Source organism: Lepisma saccharinum, chromosome 18 (assembly GCF_977018435.1).
Source record: "Lepisma saccharinum chromosome 18, izLepSacc3.1, whole genome shotgun sequence".
Lineage (NCBI taxonomy): Eukaryota > Metazoa > Arthropoda > Insecta > Zygentoma > Lepismatidae > Lepisma > Lepisma saccharinum.
The window spans coordinates 16,533,444-16,560,699 of record NC_139246.1 but is presented as its reverse complement, the minus strand read 5'-3'; the positions used below and the strand labels follow the sequence as shown (position 1 = coordinate 16,560,699).

The 27,256-nt window shown below is 38.7% G+C and overlaps 1 protein-coding gene across 2 annotated transcripts in view; it reads right to left on the bottom strand.

Annotated features, from left to right (window-relative positions):
- LOC146002416 (uncharacterized) overlaps positions 1–27,256 on the bottom strand; it is a 167,531-nt gene that overhangs the window by 39,300 nt on the left and 100,975 nt on the right. For both annotated transcript variants that reach the window (XR_014443703.1, XM_083140238.1), the window contains exons 3-8: positions 21,560–21,736; positions 11,300–11,550; positions 7,811–8,722; positions 5,583–6,613; positions 4,940–5,039; positions 925–1,097 (exon numbers count right to left, since the gene is read on the bottom strand). Coding sequence is in view for 1 of the 2 variants with exons in the window: in XM_083140238.1 (XP_082996364.1) it covers positions 925–1,097; positions 4,940–5,039; positions 5,583–6,613; positions 7,811–8,722; positions 11,300–11,550; positions 21,560–21,736 (2,644 nt within the window). In the remaining variant the exon portion in view is untranslated. The remainder of the gene's footprint in view (positions 1–924; positions 1,098–4,939; positions 5,040–5,582; positions 6,614–7,810; positions 8,723–11,299; positions 11,551–21,559; positions 21,737–27,256) is intronic.

The following is a 27,256-nucleotide window of genomic DNA, read 5'->3' as shown; positions in this document are numbered from 1 at the left end:
CACTCTTGAACACAATGTTCCATGTTACAGAGGTGTCTTGTGAACGCATGCGGTGCATGCTGCGCATGCGTCAATTGTGGGGAAAAGGACAGCTTGCTCTGCGACGACATTCATGAGCATTTCTACATTCTAATTTCTTCATATAGGAGAAGTATTTATTTTACACGAGAGTGCTGAACTAAGCTTATATTACATTTCTTGGATCTGAAGTGATGCATGCATCAATTGTGGGAAAAGAATTATTACTTTCTTTCACTTCAGATCCAAGAAATGTAATATAAGCTTAGTTCAGCGCTCTCATGTAAAATAAATACTTCTCCTATATGAAGAAATTAGAATGTAGAAATGCTCATGAATGTCGTCACAGAGCAAGCTGTCCTTTTCCCCACAATTGACGCATGCGCAGCATGCACCGCATGCGTTCACAAGACACCTCTGTAACATGGAACATTGTGTTCAAGAGTGTATGTATGACAATGGTGGCAACTTTCAACACCACAGACCAAGGTTTGTCGACCTATAATTTCATTTCCATGCATTGCTTATTTTGCAGTTTATGTGGAAAAAATTGGAGTCAATAGCAACTCCACAATTGACGCATGCGTTCACGAGACGCCTCTGCCATGTTATCAAAGAAATGTACCAAAGACACATCTCACGTTCTGCAGCATTACTTGAGCCTGATACAAACAATAGTCGTGTCACTTACGACCTTGGTTTCTCACACTCTTCCATCCATCTCCCTCCATTTTTTGTTCCATCCTCATCTCCTTTCCAAAGTTATATGAAAAACTCCAGGGCCAATAACAAGTTTGAAGCACTGTATCATAATTAAAAGCCATTTTACATCATGTGCTCATGGTACCAAGTTAAATAATAATATTTTCATGTACAGAAAATCTAAGTAGATGCTGTAGTGTTTACCTGTATTTCCCAGGTGCACACAGACCATTTCGTGATTGGGAATCGGGGCAAATTTCAACACGAGCTCTAGCTAAAGCAGAGCCCAAGATGTAGACTGCTTGAACTGTGTTAGAATCAGATGGTGAACCAATTTCTAGAACTTGTTGACACTCAGGCTCTCTGCATTGAAGAACCTACAAAGAACAAGATATTTCATAACCTAACACACAAACAGTAATATTTTTATATTCAAGTGAGGCAAGTTCAGGCAATACTAAAACTTTGTATAAATCAAACAAAAATTTGCTTTAAGTTTGTTCTTTAATGGTGGGTGTGTCCTTTTATCAAGGAATTACCGTTGAATTTATCTGAATTGGATTCAGGGTGTAAGGGGTGACCCCTGAAGGCTCTCAAGTGTTAACCTCTCTTCCATGTAGAACACCCTGGGGTGCATTTTGGCAAGCTATTGAGGCTCTGGAAACTGGGACCACAGTCCGTAAAATCCTCTTTGGGGGTGTGTTGTGTAGTCTATATGTTTGTGATTGTGCCTTCACTCATTTCATTTTATCACCATTGTTGCTATTAGCAAAAGTGACAGAAAAGCGACATAAAACAAACTAAACCAACAAACAAATCTGAATTGAATTCAGTTGAATTCTCTGGATGGATGCCACAGAGGCGACATCATGAAATGTAAGACATAAAATTTGCATGTAAGCAGTGCATCAAGCTAACTTTGCAGCAGGTTTTATGTATCAATCCGCACGAAAACTGAGCTCAGATTCTTCCGAGCCAGTCTTGCCTGAACCGCCGAGCTGCTTACATCGTAGACACTGAGAAAATCCACAGTATTGCCAACCGCACAACACATCAAAACCGGCATGCATGTCAAGCGGAATGTATTTTTGCTTCTCTTCGTCTCCTGAAACATAAAATTTTATAAGTACTTTCTGCCCATAGATTATTTTATAAATGTGTCATTACTTAATATAAGGGCGAAATATCTTCGAAACATGAGAGCATGTGTGTGTATTTCAAGCACGCAAAAAGAAAAATAAACAAAGATAAAAGTAAACAACAATACGCCCCTTTTGAATTTAATGACAAATTATTGTTTTTGGTTTAGGAAGAAATACATTTATGAAAAACTTGGTTGCTTCATTCGCAATACATCCGTTACTGCAACACACACACGCACTTCAAGTTATACCACCAATAAAAGCATATTGATTGATTGATTTAGTTTATTTTACTTCACGTTTTGTGCCTCTTGGCTAATTTGCGAAGATGGGAATGAGTGATGAAATGATGAAATTGACGAATGGACATTTACAAACAACCAAGCCCGAGTAAATATGCACCTTCAACAAAACTTTCATTGCCGCCAGTAGGTGAAACAAAAAACCTCCCCCTTCCTCTCTCCCTTTCTCGTCAGTTTCTTCAGCCCTGGCGGTGGTTTTTGCACGGTGGTATCCTTCAATGTTTGATTCGATGTACGCCCCCCCCCCCCCCCCCTTCCTGCCTTGCCGAGTTAAAGCATGTCTCATCCAAATAATAAACATGTTTCTTCTCACGGTGATATCTTTTAATACCGCGGAGATTCTTTTCTCATCAAACAACAAACAATTGTTTCCTCTTGCTAAACTCAAACTGCAAATTCATTCAACACCCGTGATTCAGTTTGTGCACACATTGACGGCAAATCACCTCACACCCCGTTTTACTTTGATCTTGTTGCCACAAGGAGGATTATGCATTTAAAACAACTTGCTTGAGTTTGTAGAGCATTTCCCTTTGGACGAAGTCCAAAACAACACTCCAGTAAAACCGTGCGCTGAACAGGAGATTCAGCCATTCTCGCCGATAGCACGATTATTAATCACAATAAACATAGGGTTAAAATAGTGGGATGTGCAACACTGGTATCACGGATTCCACGCACTCTGCAACACATTCAGTTTTGCTCGACTCGTTCTTGGGCTTCGGCAATTCTTCAGCACAATAGAGATCCCAGTTGGTGAATCTGTGGATCCAAGTTCGTCTGCACAGTGATTGCAACCGATCAAGTACATACCTGTCCATGGATGTATTATTTTGCCTGTATTTTACAAATTAAATAACTGTTTTCTTGCAAGTATGCAGTTGTGTCGGAATAGAACCCATCTCAGTGGAACTATATTCTGCACGCACGATTGGATCTACATATGCGAAAACCTGCTGCAAATTTAACTTGAAGCTTGGCTTAGTTTCAGAATAAAAATAATTAAGTTAATAAAGGTAAAGTGCTCCCCTGTGTATAGGGGTATAGGGGGTGTGGGGGTAACGCCCCACACTTTCTTGATCCGGTCATGAGTGGGGGTGATGTGATCAGCATCATGCCCCTGACTGCCTTTACCCCCAGGGATTCCCCCAGGTACCCATGTCATTCGATGCTGGGTGGGCGCCGGGGCCGCTTCCATCGTTAGAAAAGTTCCCGGATTTGAACCGGCCGGGGATCGAACCCAGGACCTTGAGCATGGTAGTCAGATGCGTTACCGACTGAGCCACCGCGGCCACCGGTGCTAATAAAAGTGAATATGTTAATTTCGTTGTATGTATCATAAATTGTGCATGTACACCTCCAGTAAGGTTCAAACGTTTAGTTCAACATAGTTTTGCTGGCCCCCGTGGCAGAGTGGTTAGCACATCGTGCTACGATGCTAGGAGTTCCAGGTTCGAATCCTAACCTGGGCATGGATGTTTGTGAGTGTCCATTCATCAATTTCATCGCATCATTACTCATTCCCAAATTCGCAATTAGCCAAAAAGAGGCACAAAGAAGCAAAGAAATATAAAGCAAATCAATCAATCAATTTGACATAATTTCTGATAAAGTTCCTTCTTCTGAACCTACAGCTTTGATTAGTCGCTTTACATAACGCAAACTTTAATCTGTCCTTTGCAGGAATCTTTATAGGAAGGAGGGGAATCTTTTTAGTAATCTGGGTCACATTTTGCAATATTTATATGCATGTGTCTTTTTTCAAGGAAATCTGGGCCAAAAGGTAGTATTATATATCCACCAACTCTCCACTGGGCACATTGCTGGGGACCTTGTTAAATGTTCTGTACTCATTACATTTTCACTTATGATATAGACCTTTTCATGAATAAAAACCTATTTGAGAAGGTCCAAAAAAAGGTTTGTGAAGAAGGGCAATTTTATGGAGGAACTTTCAATAAATTTGCTATTATATTTTATGTAGAATGTTGTATATTTCTTTGGTTTTTGCATGATTTTGTGAAAATTAACAATCAATGTACAAGGGTTGGATAAAAAAGTAATGGCAACACTGCTGTCCCATGAAAGGGGTGAGTCACAGTGCCACAAGCGTTTTGTGGCTGATAAAGGAATGTCAGATGAGGAAGTATAGTGAGTGGGAGCGATTGTATGTTATTCAGTCAAAAACAGCAGTGCTCTGAAGCAGAGGACGAGAGTGCAAGCGCCCTAACAATATGTTTAGGCAAGAAGAACAACGTCTCTCAGGCAGACGGTCAACGCAGCCTACTTCTGCACCTTCTTGCAATACCACCTTCGTCTCGCATGAAGAAGGAAGCGACGGCACGGTGTCCCATCATCCTGCTTGATAACGCAAGGTGTCACACTGCGAACAATGTGACGGCGCTCCTGCATAACTGGTAGTGGGAGGTACTGGAACATCTGCCGTATTCACTGGTATGAGACCGTGTGATTACGACCGTTTTGTCAAAATGAGGGAACCAATGGGTGGGAAGCACTACGACATGCGCAAAGCCATCATACGTGCTATAGGGCGGTCACTGCGGGACATCGACAGAGATGGACGTGCTGACGGTGTACGACGCCTTCCATACGTGTGACAGAAGGTCGTAGAGATGAGAGGCGATTACTTTGAAGGAATGTAACACGTGCTCCTCTGCCAATACAGTCAAGTACCAATTATACCAGTTGCCATTACTTTTTATCCAACCCTTGTATATAATTAACAATAACATGAGAACAATAATGAGTGCTTACCTCATGATAATAATGGTGTATCCATGGATTATCACTGTCTTGTGTAGGCCGTAATCTTCTCAAGTGTTGAAGAAATTCCCTTACAGGCTTGTGTTGAGTACTATGAAGGAAGATAGAAGTAGTTAAATATTGACATTTTATTTTAGATGGTATTTCTTCTGTAAAAAGTTGGTATCATAAAAGATAGAGGCTGTGCAGTAGTGAAGAGATTATATTTTATATTTATTTACAGTGAATGTTTACCCAACTTCAGGTCTGTCCCCTCTCGTCTTGTCACTTTTTCTTGTTATTCTAATAAGTTGCTTAGAGATTGAGGGACAGCATTGATTGAATAAACTAGTTGAACTATTTATATGATTAATAATGAATTGCTAGTTTCCTACAAACAACGAAACTGGATAATGTAAAAAGTTATATAGAATATGATATATTTGGGTTTCTTCAAAAAAATGCCTATATTTAAACTAACAATTTATTTCAATTCGTTATATTTTTTTAAAATTAAAATCAACAAGGAAGATGAACTGGAAACGGATTTATACCAAAATGTGTACAATACAAATAACCTTTTAAAACATAATACATGATTTAAGCTAGCTAAAGATGCTTGCTTCATTCATGCTGTGATCTGTAAATTACCAACCTGAAAACCAGTGCTCCACCAATAACGTTTCCAAATTCTTCAAGTATCTTTCTTCCTTCTCCGTCCAAACTGGCAAGCAACCAAAATACATCCTCCTTCCTTAAAGCTCCGTGAGCATATGCTCTGCTCACAGCTCTCATGATGGCACGCGTATCACTGGGATTGGTCCACAACACGACAGCACGAGCACCGCTTGCACGTGCACCGACCAATCGTGCAACAAGCTCATCCATGGAAGCGGTATCATTTGCACCTTTCACTTTGGATGACGTGATCCCTTCCTCCATTGCAATGCAGATTCCCAAGTCCGTAAGAGCTTCTCGAAATTGCTGGAATCCTAGCTCCGACTCTACATCTCCAACCGAGTACACGGCAGTTGCGTAGTTCCATCCGAGGTATTCTAGAACATGCACAATAGCATGTCCAATGCTTGCTAGTGGCGCCTCTACCTGGAGATTGAACAAACTTCTTGGCACCTTCAATGCTGTAGACGATTGCCCAGTTGCAATGCTTGTAATATTGAGTGCGGCAAGAACGTCAGCTGACGATTCAGCTTCAGGAAGTGGCAGGGAATTAATAGCAGCAAGTATGCCATCTGTTGTCAGGCCTGGAACTACCGATCCAGGGTCACTCAACAAAGAAGATAGCTGCGTTAAGGCACGAACAGATGAATGACAAGTGTCTAGAAGTATCGCTCCGAGTTTGATGCCTGGAAGGACAGCTCGGTTTTCGTTGATTCGGTTCAGGGACCAAACGAACGCCTCTACTTGTCTGATGGCATCCAGATCTAGATCTGGTCCACACTCTAGTGGAGTGGCGCCAGAATGATGGACAGGGAACAGAGCTGGGATGTACAGGTTCTGTGGTGAACTTATCACATGGTGAGGTGGCAACCTTGGCTTCTTTCCCCCTTGAACCCTTCCTTCTCTGACATGAAGGCATCGATCGCAGCCTTCAGATGGACAGTGGGCTTCTATTGGTTGAAAATCTCGGTTGAGCAGTACTACAGACTCATATTCATACGAGTAAACCTGTAAAGAGACAAATATATTTGGTTTTTAAGAAAAGTATAATATAGTACAAACTTGAAATTCGCATTATAATTAGGCTGAATTTAAGTTGGAAGTAAAATGATACTATGGCACAAACAATGCCCTTTCACTACGTTTCCATGAGAGAGAAATTAATATTAGAAGATAGTATGTGATTAGATGATTACGATTAGATTTAAAACAAACTCGAACTTTATTAGTGAGAAACAAGTGCTGAACAAAGAGTAGTCATTGATATGTTACAAACAACAATGTCTACTGAGATATTTAATCACCAAAATATGCAGGATTTATGCAAAGTTTCAAGGACATACTCCACCCATCATCACATTAAGAATCTCATATAAGTTTATGTTTCTCTTAATGAAAAAGCGGTCTTTCCTTCTGTATGGTGTTTTGCTGGAATTCATTTTAAAAATGACTCTTCATCAGATAGAGGATGTAATACCTCAATGCATTTCTAGCTACAAAAATAATAATGCATACAAAAGGAGATTTTGAAAATTTGAAAATGCATGAAAAAGTGAGAGAGGTAGCTAAGGTAGAAAGGGCTAAGACCCTGTTTAGCTGCATGAAATATCCATATTATTATATTGTACATGTTCTCATATTTCTGAATCCCCCACTCCCCACACACTTTCAGCCTCATATTTGACCTAAGCTGACCACGTCATTGTTCAAAATATTTGACAATGCAAAATATTAGTGTTGTATGAAAAATTAAAACAGCATTGGTTGGTAAACTGTAATTAATATTAACTTATTGTTCCAACTTGTATCTCTAAATGAATGCCTGATATACAAATTTAAATTTCACTAATACTTAGACAATATTATTCATTCATGATGGATGTGGTAAAAGCAGTTTTACTATTGTGCATGTTTCCTCATTGCTAAAGTGATAGTTTTTTCAGAATAATTTCGATGGCATACTGCCTTCATTCACTGAGAATATGACATCTGGCACCAATATTTTTAATGTTCTCATGGCACCACATTCGAATTATTCAATGTAACGATAAGCTCTACAATCTGAACATAGCATCTGAAAAAGAAATTGTGAAATCTTAGATTACAACTTTTACATATAAAGTTTGCATGTACGTGCATATGAATTGTGATAGCTTTCATAGTGTAAGAACATTATATTATTATTAATATGATAAATTAAATTACCTGGTCTACATGAATTTTCTTTCCTTCTTGCCGATACATAGAAAGACCCAGTGTAGCTGCTGCCAATTCGCTAGGATCACCGAATTTGATTTTTCCACCAGTCGGGCCATCTGGAATACGACTCCCAGCACCCGCATGATCGAACTCCAAAGGCTTGAGGTAAGTTTCTGAAAATTCCCTTCTTGGCATCTCCACTAGCTCTAAGCATAGGCCTGGGCGATTTTGGCACTTGGCCTCCCATGCTCGACGTAGTGCATTTGCAAATGTGTTAACGACATGGATCCCGGAAACAACATTCAAGGTTCTTAAAGTGACATCCAGAGAATCTTCTGGTATGTCCAAAGGCATTAAGCAATCTGGAAGGTTACTTATTCCAGGACCTGCCCATCCTTGTAGTTTGCATTTGCGACGTGTTGTCAAGTATTCAAGCAGCCATAAGTTTTCAGCTATTCTTTGGCTTGTTTGCAGCTTACGTTCTTGCCAATAATCTTCAAATATGATGACATTATTAGGCGAAAGAGTAAGTGAGTAAACGACAAGCTCATTGAGATTATTGGTAAGTGTCATCAATGCTAAATCATCTCTCGTAAGCACATCGGGAAAGAACCACTGGTATCTGCTAACTGAACCGGGAAAGTGTCGCAAAGCTTCAAGCACATGTTTGAAATCTGAACGTTTGAGAAGAACAAGTATGCCAGTTCCATTGTCAATGCTTGAGAAGATCGTCTCCAGTGTCCTTTGGAAAACGCCGGGATTGTCTTTTGGATCGATGCTTTCAACAGCAGCAAGGCAGACTTCACTGTCTGCAGCAAGACGACCAAGCGTTCGGAACATTCTGGAACTGTAGTCGTCTCTGCCATGTATCACTGCCACCTGTCTCCATTCCATTTCATGAGTAAATGCCACCATTGCCTGCAGAGACAACAAATAGTTTACATAGAATAGGGCAGACCGGGGTAATTAGAACATGGGGTTATTGGAACATGTTAATGTAGAATAATTTAAAACTAAGAGACTGGTGTAATAACATTTCATACCTATGTACCTACACTAAACCTACATGCAGAAAATTTGTTATTGGAATAACTACACAAAAGTAAGTTTTATTTTACTTTTATTATACACCTGCAAAAATGATGTGACGCATGCTTGGTGTTTCTCTGCTTCTGCATATACTGGATGTGAATGAAAGAACCCTTTCAAAATTTTCTTCACCCCTATAATAAAACATAAGGGCACACATCATTTCATGTGAGTTTGGTTGTCTATGGGCAATTTGCCTGGTTTTTATAAGCAAAGTTCTTATTACCCCAAAAATTTCTGCAAATGGGTTATTAGAACATTGCGTAATTTGCTTGATTTCGCTTGGGTATACTAGATTGTACATGTAACTATTAGAAGTTTTTTCTTTACTACATTGTAGAATGGCCTGTAACCTTTCAAATAAATCATAGAACACTGATTTTCATTCACACATATTTGCTTCACAGCTGGGAAATTGAACTTTATGAAAAAAAGACGTTAACTTGGGATTTTATTTAAACAAGCATTGATAACTCCAGAAGAAGTAGAGCTATTGTGTTCAAATTTGCAGGGTAAATGGGACATTTATATATGATGTTCGTATTACCCCAACAGCAATCTAAAGCTATTCAGTTGAAATTTCTAACTTATGTTCCATTAACCCCAAATGGGGTAATTGGAACAATTTTATGGTGTCATGACAATTTTTTTTTTGGACGAGTATTTGCAATGCAGGTATGGTCATTATTTGTTTAAAAAATATGCAACAAATGTCCTTTTAAATGGTAGAAATTTTAAAAAAATCCATCAGTAACTTTCTGAGTAATTTACAGTAGAACTTCTACAGGCTGTTTCCTGTTCTAATTACCCCGGTCTCCCCTACATGTAGAACTAGTTTTACAAAATAGTTACTAACAAATATATTGAGGTCATCAAATCTTTCTCTGAAACTATAAGGAGCATAATATAAAATATTATTCAGTTGAATCCTTATTAGGCATGTCCATGTTTTATATTTTCCTGCATTGTACATTTAATTGTTCCAGTCCCAGGGCAACAAAATGTTGATATTCTTTTCCATATTTTTATTTCCCCCTTCCCCCTGCAGTCCCCTGAAAGACATATAACCGAGCTTCCACTATTTATGCAATGCAATGCAGAAAATGTTTACATAGAATATGTTTCTTCTGGGAAAACTAAAATTCATTCTACAGATATTTTTGTGCAGAGCAAGCATATTATTTTTTAGGATAATTATTAAATGTTCTCCAAATATGTTTTGTTAATTGGTTTTCGGAACTTCTAGTCTTTTTCGACATTTTGTAGATCTTACATATGGTCTCATTTTGAATTTCTGTATTTATGCATCAAATACTCATATTTTTTGCAAGGGTTAAACAATGTCTACATGATACTAATTGTGAAAGTGAATATTTAAAGAGCATCTGTCAAAAATATTATGGTTCATAACATATGGCTTGTATACTTCTTGGTTCTAATGAATGAATGGAGTATGCATACATAAGGAAAGAAGAAATTCCAAACATCAATTATTTTTAGAACCTGAGGAAAGAAAATTTTCCTTTTTGAAAATAAACTACTCTTGGGATTGTCTAAGGTTCAGTCATAGCCCCCCCCCTTTCCCCCAAAGAATAATTATGGCCAGCACCCCCCTGGAGTTTCATTTGTTCTTTTTTTGTCTCTTTGTAAATATCCTTCCATGGTATTTTTTTTCATTTTATTGTCAAATAATGTCACGAAAAGTAAAATTTTCTGTCTATTGATACAGAACGAAAGTGATTTCAATCAAGGGTGTATAACGTGGTGGAAAGGTTGATTGCCTTCTTCCTCTGAGGCAATATCTCTTCTTTTGTAAATTTCAAAAATAAATTCAATGTATTTGTAAAATTCGTATAAGTTATATTTTACAAAATACATCAAATTTTAATTCTCAATTACTCTGTATAATTGAGCATTTGAAACTTGCTGGATGGTGAGTGGAGTGAGAAAATTGAAAATTAATATTAATAGTTTTTTTTACGAATAATTACCACTCATATCAGGTTCGATACCTGGTGGAGGCACATGGTGGTTTGGATCCAACTTTAAACTGTAGGTACAGTCCGAGTTAGCCTTACTGTGCATAAAGTGGACTTAAAACAACAAAAAAGACAAAATATCACTCATGTAAATAAGTAGAGAAGGGATATATGCACGTTATGTGTTATATAATTTTCTACCATGAGACCTATAAAACTTGTGGTATTTTAAGCAAGCCTCCTGTAGAGGTGAATTCTAGCTATGCTCTTGGTGTTCAGGGGTTCATAAATGCAAATCGTTTACCTATTTCGTGTAAATAAATGCCATGGTGAACCTGTCATTATTCTGTATATTTCCTCATAATATTTTTTATCAAATGCGCTCGTCTTATTATTCTAGTGGACACCTAACACTCTATAAACTTACCTTTGCTTTATCTTCAGCGGGTATGATGGTCTCTGGGTCTAAAGCAATCACGGGGATCTTGAATTCTCTGACAACCTTTCTCACATCTGCGTCACGGGTGGAGCCCATACCATCCACAAGGCCCAAAGAGAGTGATGACACATTCTGAGGAAGAGAGCACGGTGCAGGGCCCTCGCGAAGAACAGGGAAGGCATCGGCCACCAACTGGGCTGCTGATCCCTGCCGGCCGCAACTATCAAAAACCTTGAGACCTGTAAAGAATTAAAAGATGCTACAATTAGGAAATGTCATTAGCAGTTTCAAGATCTCAAGGAACACACAAGGCACTTTCCAAAAAAATGACACATGAAAGAAAACCGTTTACAAAAGCATCAGTTCATATAGGTCAATTTTAAATCTAGAAAGCAGTAAAGAAACAAGAGACTTGCAACCAGGGCATTCAGAGAGAACAATCCAAGTTGTGACTCTCCAAGCCACTCATAGTGAGTCTGTTGATATTGCATCTACAGTATGCACTCACACTGCACCATGCCAAGCATGGCCACCTCTGAGACTGGCAATACATGGGTATCTCGGATGCACGCAATTCATTACGAAGCTGTGAAAAGCAGTTGGTGCATCAGTGGTGTGAAATTGCACTAATGGTAATGTCTGCAGTGTCACTGGGTACCATTGCGTGGCATCCTCTGTCTTCTTTCAACGATTAAGCAGACACTGATGGAAGTCAGTGACTAAGACATACCCAGATTCATTTGCGCATGTTCTCTAATGGTCTTTGGAAGTGGGGTGGGGAAGGGGGTGCACATGTCCCATGTTAACTTTTTTTACTTTATTACTTTGCCTGAAATTATCGCCAGCAATTCTTAATTTGCCCAGTACAGTATATAGCGATGACGTACGGTAATCTGGACGAGACATGTGGCAACATAGCATTTTTTGGCTATTATTGAGGCTCGTGCCAGTGTACAGCCTGAATGTTGCAATACGTTGAAATTTCATGCACTTTAGATTCTAACCGACATACTCCCAAAAACGTCCCCTTCTAACTCTTTCCATTTTTCGCTGTGTGGATTAATAACTGAGTCCGGGGACCGGACTTTTGAATCACCCTGTATTCTACCCTAAAGCAAGAGCGGGAGAGGCCGAGTCCTTGCCTCAGGTGACAGTGAGCCTAGTTCAATAACTCATTGGCCATTTTATGGCTGAAAATTACATTTAACAGCACATTCAGGGTGTATTTTTCAACCTACTCACCGCGCAAACGTGACATGCTCTTTCTTACAGGTGCAAATCGAAAACCTAATCTTGTGATTGTGGCTCCTTATTACATTTCGTTATTCAAAGCAAGTTATTCATTCTGTACCTGCGCTAACATCATTGTTCCATTGTCCTACATATCTAAAAGAAGAAGACACCAGCAGCAAATTGCGATGGGAACTGTTATACTCGACATGTTTACATTGTTCAGTCTGCATGAAGTCCAACAGGCGTGTAATTCCCATGACGTTTTATTCGTGGACTTCTAATGACTGTGTCGAGTCTTCGGAATATAAACAAGAGAGCAGCGAGGAAAGCTGATGGAAAAGACGAAAGAGTAGCTGTCGTTTGCAAGACGTTTCCTTTAAAAGTTGTTCGACAGGTACGTTCTGTAAGAGAGTGAGAACAGGAAGCAATTTGGTCTGAGATTTAAAGGCAATACGTTGTGGGAAAATGGCAATTGACTTCATCATATTCACTAAAGTTCTCATCAGCCGAAACAATGGAGATTATGGAAGAATTATCCAAGATTCATTTTATAGATTTGACTTCTGGACAAGTGCCCTTAATTATTTCGGAAATAATTACTGATGAGGAATTTACAGGAAGGGAAAGGGTAATTGAAGAGTAGTGTGGGCAAAATTGTATACGCAGGTCTTTAGTGAGTTGTGTTCACACCCCACCCTAGAGTAAATGATGTGCTAAAAATTGGAATGAGGTCAAAGAGAACACACACTGTGAAAGAAAGGCGAAAAACTCTACTCTTAAGATTTCAAACAAGTGAACAACAAGTGCACGAGTCAAGTAAACAAGTCTGCAATGATGCGTGCCGCAGGATGCGGACTCGATTGCTTGTTTTTTTGGACCTTTCGGACACAGCCAATGCATTAGCCATGCATGCTCCCAGGATGGTATTTAAAGGGAGGGATTCGGGGAATTTCCTCTGGTTTCTGCATCCCGCACTGGTTGTTAATTTTTGGCACTTGGGAAGGAGGGACTATATCTAGAATATTTATAATATCCCGATGTTTGATGAACAGTTACTGTAATTCTCCCCTCACTGGCAATTTTACATATACCGGGTGGTAGCCACAGTTACAGTTGCCCTACAGAGCCCTCTTTGCGCTGAAACTTGGTATAGAGGCTATGGAAATGCTGACGAAAAAAAGTTCAAATTTTCACCACCAGGTTGAAATTTGAAGCTGAAATATCAACAACCAGTAATTTGAGTTCATGTCCGTACAGCAGTGTTATATAGCCTACCCGGTAAAAATGGATGACCCTTTGGAAAGGTAGGACAGTGTGGCCGCAAGGAGCGTTTCCCTGTATGCCGCTGTGACGAAATAATATTAATATTAATTATTACACTAAGGGAAGCATAAAAACTATTCTCCAACGTGCCAATGTGACTGGCCACGTTTATTAACAAGATGTTGATTATCTACCGTCTTCTGCCGAGCACGTCAGTGTAAAAATTCTGCCGAAATAGGATCCAACGAGCACGTGGTTCTACGTGTTCTGCCAGACCGAATGACGTCATGTCGTAATCAGCCAATAACGCCAATGGAATGAGGAGACTTGTGCTCGCTATGTAGAGTTTGCGAAGTTGCATGCCGCTCACTGTGCACCAGATTTGAGCACCTGGTGGTGAAAATTGGAACTACTTTTTTTGTTAGCATCGCAATCCGTTGCTTTGAACGGACTCCATAGAGCTCTGAGGACAACTTAAATGGGCCTGGTCAAAGCAAGATATTGTAGGTAGCAGCACCCCTGTTGTGTCCCCACGCTTTTGATGAGCATTTGTTCTCCCATTTAATTCCCATGGGGAATTTGATGCTCAACATGCTGCTATTATACATTAAATTACAAGCTTAATTTCATCTTAACCTCAGAAATTATGTCTGAACATGATAGATGAATATAATCAGTGCTGTAAAACTAAGATTTTCAGAAACACGATCGTCAAAAAAAGAAAAGTTATCGGAGCTCAAAAAAGCCTTAAAATTTGCACAGCACTTGTTTATGTCACTTGCGATTTTCACAATTTAAGTGCTTCATTGCTGTGAATCCGATAAAGGAGACTACATAATAATTCCGAGCGACTGTACTTTTATTTTTATAGTCGTTATTAATAACTGACTCCTTTTTTTACGTGATATCATACTTTTCCTCGTGGCTAGTAAATATTGTTCTCTATTTTATACATACATGTTTATCGAGAAGAATAGTTATTACAATATATATATATATTCTGTTTCATGTTTCGCAACCTTTAGGGTTTTCATATAATTATAATTTTAAAATTGTTGTAACTAAAAAAAACAAGGACGAAAATACGATGACATCTGCACCATGGATTTGCCGATAGACACATTTTTTACACGCGGACGCACATACTGTTTACCTACAACAGAAGACTATTTCCGGAACGAGACCTTCCTGGTTTCATCTTAACCACATTACCGTCCTCCACTCGGTACATTTTCTGGGTGAGTTCCCACGATTAAAAAGAAACGTTTCCCTCATTATCAGAAACATCTTCCGTGTGGAGGGGCATCTCCCGGTGCTTGAAAAACGCTTTCACACGCTGAAGATTTTGGGCGGCGATGGGAAACTACGCAACCGGAACTGGCTGTTATTTACAGCAGGAAAAATCTTGCAGATCCTCATCTGCATACGTTGTAAAACCGAAGACCATGCGAAAGGAAAGTCGTAGTTTCCCGTGTAGGAGGCAAGTTTCGGTTGAATTGAACAAATTCACATTTGGACGTTACCATAGGCGTAAGTTAGCGGGGCCAAGGGGGGGGGGCAATCCTCCCCCCCCAATTTTCATTGAAGAAAAGGGTTAACCCGATGAGAATGTGTAAACAATTGGTTTTCGGAAGAAAATCTTTGATCTTGATAATACTAAATTATTTACAATATTTAGTGAATATATTGATTTGGTTATTTTTAATGTAATTTTTAACAGTATTAAAGAACACCCGGGGAAGAGAAGTCCCCCCCCCCCAAATTTACTCATAAAATACCATAAACCCATAAAATTTTCCACAAGTGCCCAATTTATGGTCATTTTGGCTCGAAATATACACTTACATCTCCCTAAATTTGGATTTACACTCCTCAAATTAATAATTCTGGACAAACCCCTCTAGCGGGGTGTCGCGAAATTCTTAAGCTGGGACAGTGGGATGCACAAGTATTGCTCGGCAAATTGCCCATGACCATTTTCATTAAATTTTTTCTTGTATCCTACGTGTTTTTAGTGACTGGATTTTTACATATGGTGACGTGGAAGTTATTAAAAGCTTGTTTCATGTTTTGTTTCAATTCTTCAAGCTCTCATTTTTTTAAGCAAAGAGAATAAACATGGTGATGGACAATTTTCTTGGAAATATCTACGCATTCCACTGTACAAACAGAAGGTAAGTTATGAATGATTAACAAGTTACCTAGGGAGGTTTGATGGGGCTTATGATCCCCATTTTTTGATCCAGCTTTCCCAAAGAAAAAGATGTATGAAACATTGATAACATATAAGACAATACAAAATAAAAAAAAAAACCGTTCTCCTTATAGGGCACACTATATCCTTTGAGCGCTTACTGAGCAAAGTTTCCGCTTAGTGAGCGGACTGATTATTTAGTTAGCGGTCTTAGTATGTTCTCCTTGGTCGATGTAGCAATAGTCTAAAAATCATAGTGGAGTCAGGCTATCATTTGGCAAATAAAAATCTGATAATCTCTTGATTGAGCAGGCCTGGACATATTTATCTTGAGAATTTCACGAGATGTTTCATACGATCTTTGAGGCAGCTGCGAGTTCTGGGCTGTGAACATGCAAGGGTGAAGAATCGCAGGAATACGGGTCACACGCGGCTGATCTGATGGAAAGGGCATGCGACACAAAACGGAAAGATTCGAAACGCATGATTTGACCAATCGTGCTTTCCCGGATGTGGAGAAAGAAAAAGGAATGTTCTTTGACATTCACCAAGTGCTCATCAAAACTGGCCCTTTCAACTTCGTGCATAGCAAATCGACATTTCGAAACGTTAAAAGGACCCAAGAAAGACAATATCATGTAAGAGAGAGATTGAAAGTACGAAAAGGATATACAAACCCAGTTTTATCGTAACGTTGGGACAGATGGCAGCACCATTGTCGTCGCAAGGGAGTGAGTGTCATGTTGCCACATCTACGCGTAAATATTATCAAGATACATACATACAGGTTAGTCAATCAGGGTATTTGTTGTTCGCAACTTGAACGTGGCGGCGACGTTATATATTCCATATTTACCTGAATACATTTATTCACAATGTTCTAAATATTTGAAAGCGTAGTTTGTGTAGGTGAAGGGAAACAGAGGAAGAAAAAGAGAAAACGGAGATCAAGGGACAGATAAATGGAGAGAGAAATAGGGAAACAAGAAAAACTATATAAAAGGGAGAGAAAGAGAAACCCGAAGAAAGAATATAATAGAGAAAGAGGAAGAAATAGAAAGAGATATAGGGGAAGAAAAATAGAGAGAGAAGGCAGGTGTTGATCGAGAATGTTCCATCTGAGGTGTAAGTTCACATTTCGGAGAGTGCGGGGGTAAATTTAGAACGAAAATGAGAATAAATTGTGTCTTCGTGAAGAAATTTCGGTGTTAAGGAAATTTGAGTGTATAAATCACTGGAAAAGATAAATACAGGGTGAGTCAGAAATATGGCTACACGTTTGAAGTAAATATAGTGTGTTAAAATATACAATGTAGAGGGAAATGGTGAATGGTATATTAAACTTGAAACTTATTGTTTTCATTTCGCATAAGAGTCACGCGCCCAAGCTTACGTCATGAGCCAAGATGGCGCTGAACATGCAGCAGCAAGTTACAGTTGCAGCGGGGGCAAGCAATTCTATACCAGAATGATCGTGAGACTTGGGAGACGTGATTATAACATAACATTGTTGCAGTCGTTGTTGCTAAAGTGAAGAAAGCGACTGCTTACATCAAATTGTTGAACAGTTTAAGTCCATTGCTGTGCACATGGCCCTCACGATCATTCTGGTATGCAATTGCGCACGCTGCAACTGTAACTTGCTGTGGTACGTTCAGCACCCTCTTGGCTAATGACGTAACCTCGAGCGCGTGACTCTTATGTGAAATGAAAAAAAATGAAGTTTCAAGTTTAATATACCATTCACAATTTCTTCTACATTGTACATTAACACACTACATTTACTTCAAACATGTAGCCATATTTCTGACTCACCCTGTATATAGAGATAATTTTAATATTCACGATAACCAAACAGAGCCAATTGAAAATATTTCGCCCACGCTTCAGCCTACGCGAACAAATTTTCTACTGACCAAACAAGGCAACGAAACGAGAGAGTGACGATGGTGTACCAGTTTTTCTGAGTAACTTTGTGTCATTTCGATAGGACAAGTTCATTCATGGCTCTTAGCATTAGGCAACATCTCCATACCGAACCAATCTATGAGAGAATCGGAACCTTTTCATCCAGGATAAAAAGAAAGCAACCATTAATTTGAGCAGTTTCCATTCTGGCTGAATGCCTTGTTTCCCTACGCAACGTGCGATGTTTACACACGAGGTCGTTCACCTGATACTCGCGACCCAGTGGCTGACTAGACAATTTCATCCGAGGTAGGGAACCAACTGCTACTATAACGGAACTACCAGTTTCCCAACCACTCCCGAGTGGCAGACATCGCTTGAATTCAAGATGAGTTCCTTTAAAAAAGAATTTCTTCCAACGGCCGCCAGTTTTCCCGGCACAAATGTTGTATTTCTGATCAGTAGGAACCGGATTTTAAAGGGAAAAAATTTCCTCTAAAAAGGCTAAAAAAGTGGGAAATTATTGCGAAAAAAAGGGAAAAAAGGACTAGATTTTTTGCACTCCACTAAAAATACTATTTTAAATAGCGCAATATACCATTCATATATAAAAAGGGGATGCAGCTGTCATTCTGCTCGCCTACTCCACGTGGAGTCTCAGTCACAGTCACATACGCTGTTGTTGCCGTACTTTGAAACTTCAATGTGGAGACCGTGGTAAGGTGCTTGTGAGCGGAGGGACAAGGTGGCGTAGAGTAGATGTGGAGAGTAGATGTGTGGCAACACTTTGCGTTGAATGTGATTGTTGCAGCTGGTGGGCGCGCTCCGTGGACTTCAAAGCCAGCCGGTCGTTACCGTAGCTTGCGCGTCGACTATAAACAATTTCAGATGCCATTCAGTGATCAAATTTTTAGCGGTAGAGTAAATTTCTATGCAATGTTGCATCATATACAGAGAAATTCTCATACGTATCACATGCAAAATAAGTGCAAATGAAGTGTAATCAGAGGCGAGGAGATGCGGCGATGACAAAGGAAAATAATAAAACTTTTGCTTTTTAAATATTTTAGAGAGGTAAAAAATAAGTCAGCATATTTGAGCGAAATTAAAGTTCAAATCACAAACCCTGAGACCTTCTGTAAACAAAACCACGTGCATACAAGCATTGCAAACTCATAGAAGTAAAAAAATCCCCACGAAAATCCAGCGTTGTTACAGGATTCATTACATAAGGTAAAACAATGGCCAATTTGTAGTATGGGATACGCTGCCGCAAATGACGTCTCACTTTAAACCCAATGCTCTTTCTTTTTTTACTTATTGCTTCACCTTTATGGTTAACTCTTTGCACCAGTAATCATTTCCCATAAATTTGGCTTGTTTCTTGCATGTGAATGGAATATATTTTACTTGCATTTTTTTAGACAAAATGATATAACATGGTAATGTATATTTCTAAGGATGATACAGATAGGAGTGTATTTGAAATTTGTTTGTAGATTTTATGTAAATTGTATCTTATGTAAATAAAATATATAATGGGCATAAACAGCCATATGCATTGCTGTAAGTCCAATAAATATATTGATGATGATGATCAAAACAAGACAAAAAGTTCGTAAATTTATTGCGGTTGGAAACTTTGACAAGCATCCTAATAACGATTTTTGTTCCGCCAAATATAGTGCACTTCGTAAAATAACTTGGTGTCATGGCAAGGCAAGATAAGTGTGAACATTTTGTAGTAATATGCATTGTGACTTTCAATGAGCTTAGAGATTTGTGTACATAATGATATTCTATAACATTGGTTATTTTCTAAAAATAATCATGTGAACAGTAAGAAAGTAGTGCAACTTAGTAATATTGCCTGACTTATCCTTAGAAAAATAACATGCCGTGTTCTAGCGTGCGGGAAAGTATCCGTGTTCTCCGAGCTTGTTTTCAAAACACCAGCAAGGACAGCCTTTGAAAAGGGGTAAGAAACAAATTCTACTCAATATTTATGTAACGTTCTGTCAGTGGTATCCTGAGAAACCAGTAAATGAAGTGGTTAAGTTCGTATCCCAGTGCAGTGGTGTGTCAGTGTCTGTAGTTTTAAGGGTTATGAAAGAGAGAATGACCGGGAGAGTAACAATGTATGCGACTGCATATTCGTCTGATGTTTTGAGATCGGGTTCTCACATTCAGAGGCTCTTATATAAAATGAATAGGTGCGGCGAACTATGAGTGTAACGTAACAGCAGATGATTTCGGTCATGAATCAGCTGACGCGGAGTGATACATCGAATCGGTGAGACCGTTTTGTTTACAGAAGGTCTCAGGGTTAGTGATTTACACTATAGTCACGCGACGCCATGAAACAGCTAGAAATACGCAAGAGATTCGCTAAGTTTCACACAGAACTGAATAGTAGAAAAAAATAAGTATAGAATTATTTTACAAACTAACAATAATATTAGTATATTATTTGTATAGTTCCATTTTATTGTTATATCCTTGGGCAGGCTGTTCTACTCGATCCGCCAGATCAGTAGAACTGATTTACAGCACAACTATTTATGTTTATTTTTTAGATTTGCTATAGTTCTTATCCTGAGAATAATAGTTTTTCTAATTGTTCTTTTCATTTTACACGCTTAATTTGAGAGAAACCTTTAAACGTTAGGAGGAAATTTCAGTCATAATGACAACCTTGCGTAACCCCTCAAGTAAAAATATACGAGGTGGAAATTCCAAATGAACGTAGTTAAAAGTGATTAATTCTTGATGTTTTCTGCACTATGAGCATCTGGAATTTCTTTATCAGAAATATAGAAATATAATAAGAGTCCCTCGAGAAGTAGTTTGTAGAATTCGAAAATTTCAGTGTTGGGAAATTTTGAACATTTTTTTCCCAAAAAATTTTCGACGTAGTGAAAAAGTAGCGAATTTTTCTCGCCTCGAAGGGGATTCAAAAACTTTTCCGTCCCACACACTCTTAGTCTTGTCATTAAGCGTCGGGTATTTCTGTTATCAGCTATAAACGTAATAAAGTTATTACTTTTATTCAAATTCAAAATAAACCAACAATTTCAATTTCTAGGGAGGGTCGATTGTCCGGTTCCAAAATTCCCTCCGAATTGGCCATGGGTATTATGGTTAAATTAAGGAGAAATGGATTATTGAAATCTCGAATTATAACGTCTTTACAAGTCGATGTGTTGTTTATTCATTGTCAAGTATGGAGTTATATAGTTCTTTGATTTCGGTACCTTTGGCTAGAAATCGCTTAAGGTGGTGTGGGCCAACAAAGGAAGAAGAAGAAGAAGAGTTATGCTTAAATTGTTGCGTTATAAGTAAAATCGAATCTGCGTGCTTTATTACATTACCGTGCTCAGTAACGTAGTATCCCCGGCGACGGGGTGCCCAGGTTCCCTGACTTTACACAAGAAGTAACGCAATACTTTGTCATACAATACAGACAAGTGAAGCTAACAAACATACATGTGAAGCTCGCCTCATTGTTCACGGAGCTAGTGAAAAGGCAAATTTGGCGCCAAAATGGTCATATTTTAGTACTTGCTCGAAAATGTTGAGGAGTATTGAAAAACTTGGGGGATGTTATGGGGGTGTGTGGATTAATTACTATACACATACTGGTGACTTACCGATCGGCACCCCTGGAATGAAGGAATCGTCTAAAATGCGGGAACCAATTTCCATAGCTCGAAGATTCAAGATGGCGGTTAGCCAGCGCATCGCTTCGTAGATCTCAACGCCATCTCTCGTCGGTGGACCACAACCAAACAACCCAGCACCCTTTTCCCTCACTTGCAGTACCACTCCTGAAAAACAAACAAATACATTAGCAACATCAAAATATGCTACCGGTACCTAAATTGAAGGTAACTTGACATACGAAATACTGTGAGGTTTGAGATTAATGCTGTGTAAAATTTATCCTCAAGCAGGGTGTGATTAACTGAGGATGTGAAAAAGTAAATTTCAGCAGCGAAACACAACACTGATGTTTGGGTGTAAGAAAATTAATTACGTATTTACTATGTAGTTATTATCTTACTGTATTCCCTTAGTTATTGTTAGTACTGCTACCACCGCTAATGATAATAATAGCAGTAGCAACAACAACGTGGGCATTCGGAAGGTGGGCAAGGGGACCACGTCCCCCCCTGGGAAAATGGCTATCAACCTAAACTTATATATTTCACACATATTATAACTTCATCTCAGTCACAGCAATTTATATTAATTATTATAAGGAAGTTGCAGAACATAATAACTTCAAATTCAAGGAGTGTTTTTTGAAGGATTAATGGAGAAAAGATGGCAAGGAGTCGACAAGATCAAAAGTTTGTCTACGAACATTGAGATCTGTACATTCGATAAGCATGTTCCGAACACTCAAAAACAACGTTACTTACGCGGTGGCTGAGATTGGATTCCAAAACTAGGGGGGGGGGGGAGGACAGTTTACTTTCCGTAGGTATCTACGGTTTAGCATAGTACGTGGTCAAAAGTGGCAAAAAGTGCACCCCCCCTACGTCCCCCTAATCTCCGCCATTGCACATAGCAACTTGTATGTTGTAATTGTGTTTTTCAGAAATGTTAAAAATATAAAAGCAATTAACAATTCTACTTTTTTTCTCTAGCCTTAAATTGCCAAGCTCTGTAATGACATTCATAATTACCAGAAGAATATTGAAAAAAGGAAAACAGCAAAAGAAGTTATTTGCTAGTTTTTGAGGCGTTGCCGCTTTTCAAGTGTCCTGAAAGGATTGTAAAAAAGTGCAAGATCCCTAAAGCAAACTTATAATGAGAAAAGGAAGATCGAGAAAAGTGACGTTAATGAGGAAGTAGGAGAAATGCATTTCTGTACGTGGTCTGTCCTACATATATGAAAGTCTGACAAGTGGTTATGCGAGTTTCTGGATTTGAGATCTTTAAAGAATTCCTGAGCCAGTTTTTGCAGCGAGCTTCAGGCGATTACTATACTATTATTTTATTTATTTACTTATATTTGGTATTACCGCTAAGCAGTTTTCCCCATATCTATAATTTCCATAGTAATAGCTTCAGGGAAAATAAATCATCTGTCTCTTCTTTTTCAGAAAATGTTAGAGGAATGACATGGCATACAACCTTCGGGCACTTATCTAGAAAAATATTTCGGGAAGGAGGGGTTCCAAACAAGTGTCTCAGAGTAATAATATTAAATAATGTTTAAATGAATACGTTAATATAACATATAGGTCTATTCATAATGTACGTTAATTAGCATTGTATTATTATTACATGAATAGGTAAAACCACGGTATAATAATAGAGATAACAGCCTGTATTCATTTAACGTGCAGTTAAGATCCTCAAAATTTGTATAAAAACAACTGTCCTGGCAAGGAACTAATGTCAGAAAGATAAATAATTAAATATCTATTGATAAACAAAAATGTTAGGTTCAGCTGACGAAAGGCTAAGTTCTTGGTTAATATTTTGTGCATATTATTACAAGTAGTAGTGTGAATAAATCTTCTTTGGTACTGTCATACAAAACCCTATGATCCAATCCTTGTCTTCCATTATGTTTGATGGAAAAATAAATGACCCTCGATTATACAAAAAATGCTAAACAAGTACATTTCATTATCCAATGAAGAACACAAAAAATGCTAAACAAGTATATTTTCGTTATTTAATATTAGTACTTGGTCTTGGGGGGCGGGGGTTACCCCATGGCCCTCCCAGTAAATACGTCCTTGACTAATAAAAAAATGTATAAATATGTTTCTTTTGGATTACCGAACCCTTTATTTCTTCGACTCCTCCAGATGTCATCTACTTCTTTGGTTGGTCCCTAGATTCTCCTTAAAATTTTCCTTTCAAATACTTCCAACTACGTGAGTTCTTAAGTAGCGATGTGTATGTAGCAGGCGCGGTTGGCTGTATAGCGCAAATGTGCAGTGAACCCCCAGTAATATACAAAATAAACAATAACTGAGAAGTTCGTAAGCGTAGAGTGGCAAATTCTCTTAGTGAGAAGGAGAAACCGCGGGCCAGAGCCACTCAGCTCCCCTCTAGTTCCGTTTCGTGCAAAGTCCCCGCTGATCCTCCGCAAGCCAACCCCTACCATGCTGAAAGCTTAGGACGGCTAGCAGAAGCTCGACGCGTACATATGGCGAAAATACATGCAGTCTGAGACTGGAGGAAGGCCGTCTCGTCAAAACGGACATGCGCAGTTCGTAGGATCACCAGCGAGCTGGAGTGAATCACGCTCTTCTCTCTTCCAGTGTTGCACTATGTGTTTCAATTTGAATTCATTTGGCATTCTCTTTGTATTTTTATATTTTACAAGACTTATTAGATTAATGAAGAGGGTGTAATATAAATGTAGAGGTAACACCGAACGAAAGCTAGAAGTAAAGATGATGGGACAAATAAGATAAATATGATAGAAAACAACTTGCCTACACATTCAGAGTTTTCATCTTTAAGATGGAAACACTTCAGGTGGAAGGAGCCGAAAAGTCAAAAATAGCGCGAGGGCGAGTGGTCGCTTATCGGACAAGACTTAAACAACCTTTTGGTCTTCTTACGTCAGACTAAATGCTTTCGTTGACATGTTAGGCTTTTTAGGTTTAGTTGTCTTAGAATATATGCACTCAATTTTCGGGGCTTACCGTGCTTGACCAAAAATGTAATATTTGCTATTTATTCAAGCCTAACCTAATAATGAAGGCATTTCGCACTTACGTCAGAAGACGACCAAAAAGTTGTTTGGGTTTCGTGCGATCAGTTATACTCTAGCGCGAGAGGGTGTTCGAAGGGACGCGCGCATTTAACTTTGTTACGTGTCATTGTATCCATACTTGTTAGTTTGTTTTGAAGTGCATGGCTGGTGATTGAAATATATATGGCATAGTGATACGTTGAGTGAAGTGAGGTGGATTGTGTATTGGAAGGAGTGTAGTTGTTGCTGTGCGAGAAGTTAACATATTGCATAGAATAGAATCTAATCGCTTTGATTTAGCGATATACTTTCGAATAGTTATATAAGAATTATCTTGTAATCAAGGGGTCTTGGGTTCGATTACTGATACATACTCATTTTAGCAGGCAGAGATTTGTATTTTTAACTGTAGGCTCAGGATCCAGTTCCAATAATATAGTCTATTTGACAGTGGTGGGACCAGAAAAGAGTTGGCAAGAGTGGAAGAGGCAAAATTGAGGCGAGAATATTTTCTGAATTCTGAGATACCCCTAAATACAATACCATATGAAAATCTTAAATAAAAATGATCGCCCCCTACACACACACTCCTTGGTGCTGTCACTGTTATCTGAACATAAAGCAAATTAACTTTGTCAGTAATCTACCGGCCAAAATTTGATAATTTTCCCAGTACTATCTCTACGAACAAAAGCGTGTAGTGTCTCAAAAGGTTTAGATAAGTCCACTTTGCATAATTTTGGTGAACCCCCAGGAAAATTATGCACGAGCCGCGCCTGGTATGTAATTACAGATCTTATTAAGGAGTTTTAAAGGCTCAGTTTTGCACTTTGCGATATTAAATTACTTTTTCAAATGTCTATATTAGCATAATATGCTCTTTAATTTATACATATACTCATCTGTGTGTAGACAGATGCATGTCAGAGCGAATTGGGCATAAGGTTTTTGTTTTATAACTCACGAATTGAGTCTCAACTTATTCTGAAACATGTAGTTGGATAGAACCTCACGTATAAAGCTAATAGGCAGATTGGAAATGCGAGTTTCACAAGTAGAAACTGCTTTTGAAATGTGCAACGAGGTGAAATTCTTAAAAGAAAGTTCTCGAATTACGAGAAACCCAATGTGTCATCAGAAGAAGCAGCATGTCTTTAAAACTTTAAATACCGTCATTAACTCTCCTCCATTCCGTGTCAAATGGAATAAAAGAACAAAAAAATCTCGGGAAATTAAATTATCATCCCTGTCCACAACGTCGGTTTAAAGTAGAAAGTCTAGAAGCGGAAACACGACACTGCAACTCCATCTGGCTTCCAAACCTGGAAACGCTGTTTACACGGGGCTTGCAAATGCATGCTCGCGTGACGGATTTAACTTGTTTTAGGTCACGATCATGACCTCCCAATTAACTTGAGGATGGCTAGCTCTGACCTCCCACAAACCAGCTTCCCACATCTGACCAACATGTGCTTGCAGAACCGTGAATGAGTTTGTCTGGAACGAGGTCGTACGAATCTTTGTTTGCACATACTTCTTGTATTATTTCTTCTTTCATGTCTGGACGGAAATCAAATACGGCCTTACAACCAACCCGTTATAAAGTAGTACTTTCCCTCTTTTGTTTTTAAATGTAATCTTATAGATAGAGTACGGAGGTACGTCGCGCTACTTGCCTCCTCTTCTTAAGTGTTCAACCTTGATTTGCTCAAATTACTACTTTTTTTTTTCGACAATTTTACTCTCCCCCATATTTTCTTGTTCACTTCATATTTCCTGCTTCTCTTCTTTGTTCCTTGATGTCCGTAGTTTCATATTTACCGAAGGGGACTGTGAACGTTATATGATTTATAGTCTTACTTTGTTGCATTTCTTCATTTGTTCCAGCCGGCCTCCGTGGCGGAGTGGTTAGCACATAGCACTGCGACGGCATGGATCCTGGGTTCGATTTCCGGCCTCGGTACGGGTGTTTGTGAGTGACCCTTCATCAATTTCATCATATCATCACTCATCCTCATCATCGCGATTAGCCAAAAGTGGCAGAAATGCGAAGTAAAACAAATCAATCAATATATAAAAATCAATATTCATTTCATAGTGTGGCACATAAACTATATATGTCTTAAATTTTATTATTATTATACAGTAGTGTTAATTTGTAAATTTAATGTATAAGCCACGAAAAATTTGGGGGTACTTGAAAGTTTCAAGGAGCCAGTGCTTACCCTCTCCCCTTTAACGATATCCCTGGTAGATTCAATCGAGATTAATCTATATTTTAAATTTTTTGTTGCATCAACTGACACAGTTACAACGTGAAACTTTGTTTTCTTTCAAATGATCATGTATCATCTGTTCAATTAATGCATTTTTAGCGCATCACGCTGTACAGTGGGATCCCTGAGTATTACCGTGCAAATTGTCCATGACTATTTTCATTAATTTTTCTCTTACATCCTATGTGTTTTTTAAGCGATGGACTTTTATGTATGCTGGTGAATATGTTGTCAATAACTTGTTTTGATTTTTTTCTTATTTCTTGAAGCTCTTATTGGGCCAAATAACGTGCACGAACATGGTGATGGACAATTTGCACGGTAATACTCATGGATCCCACTGT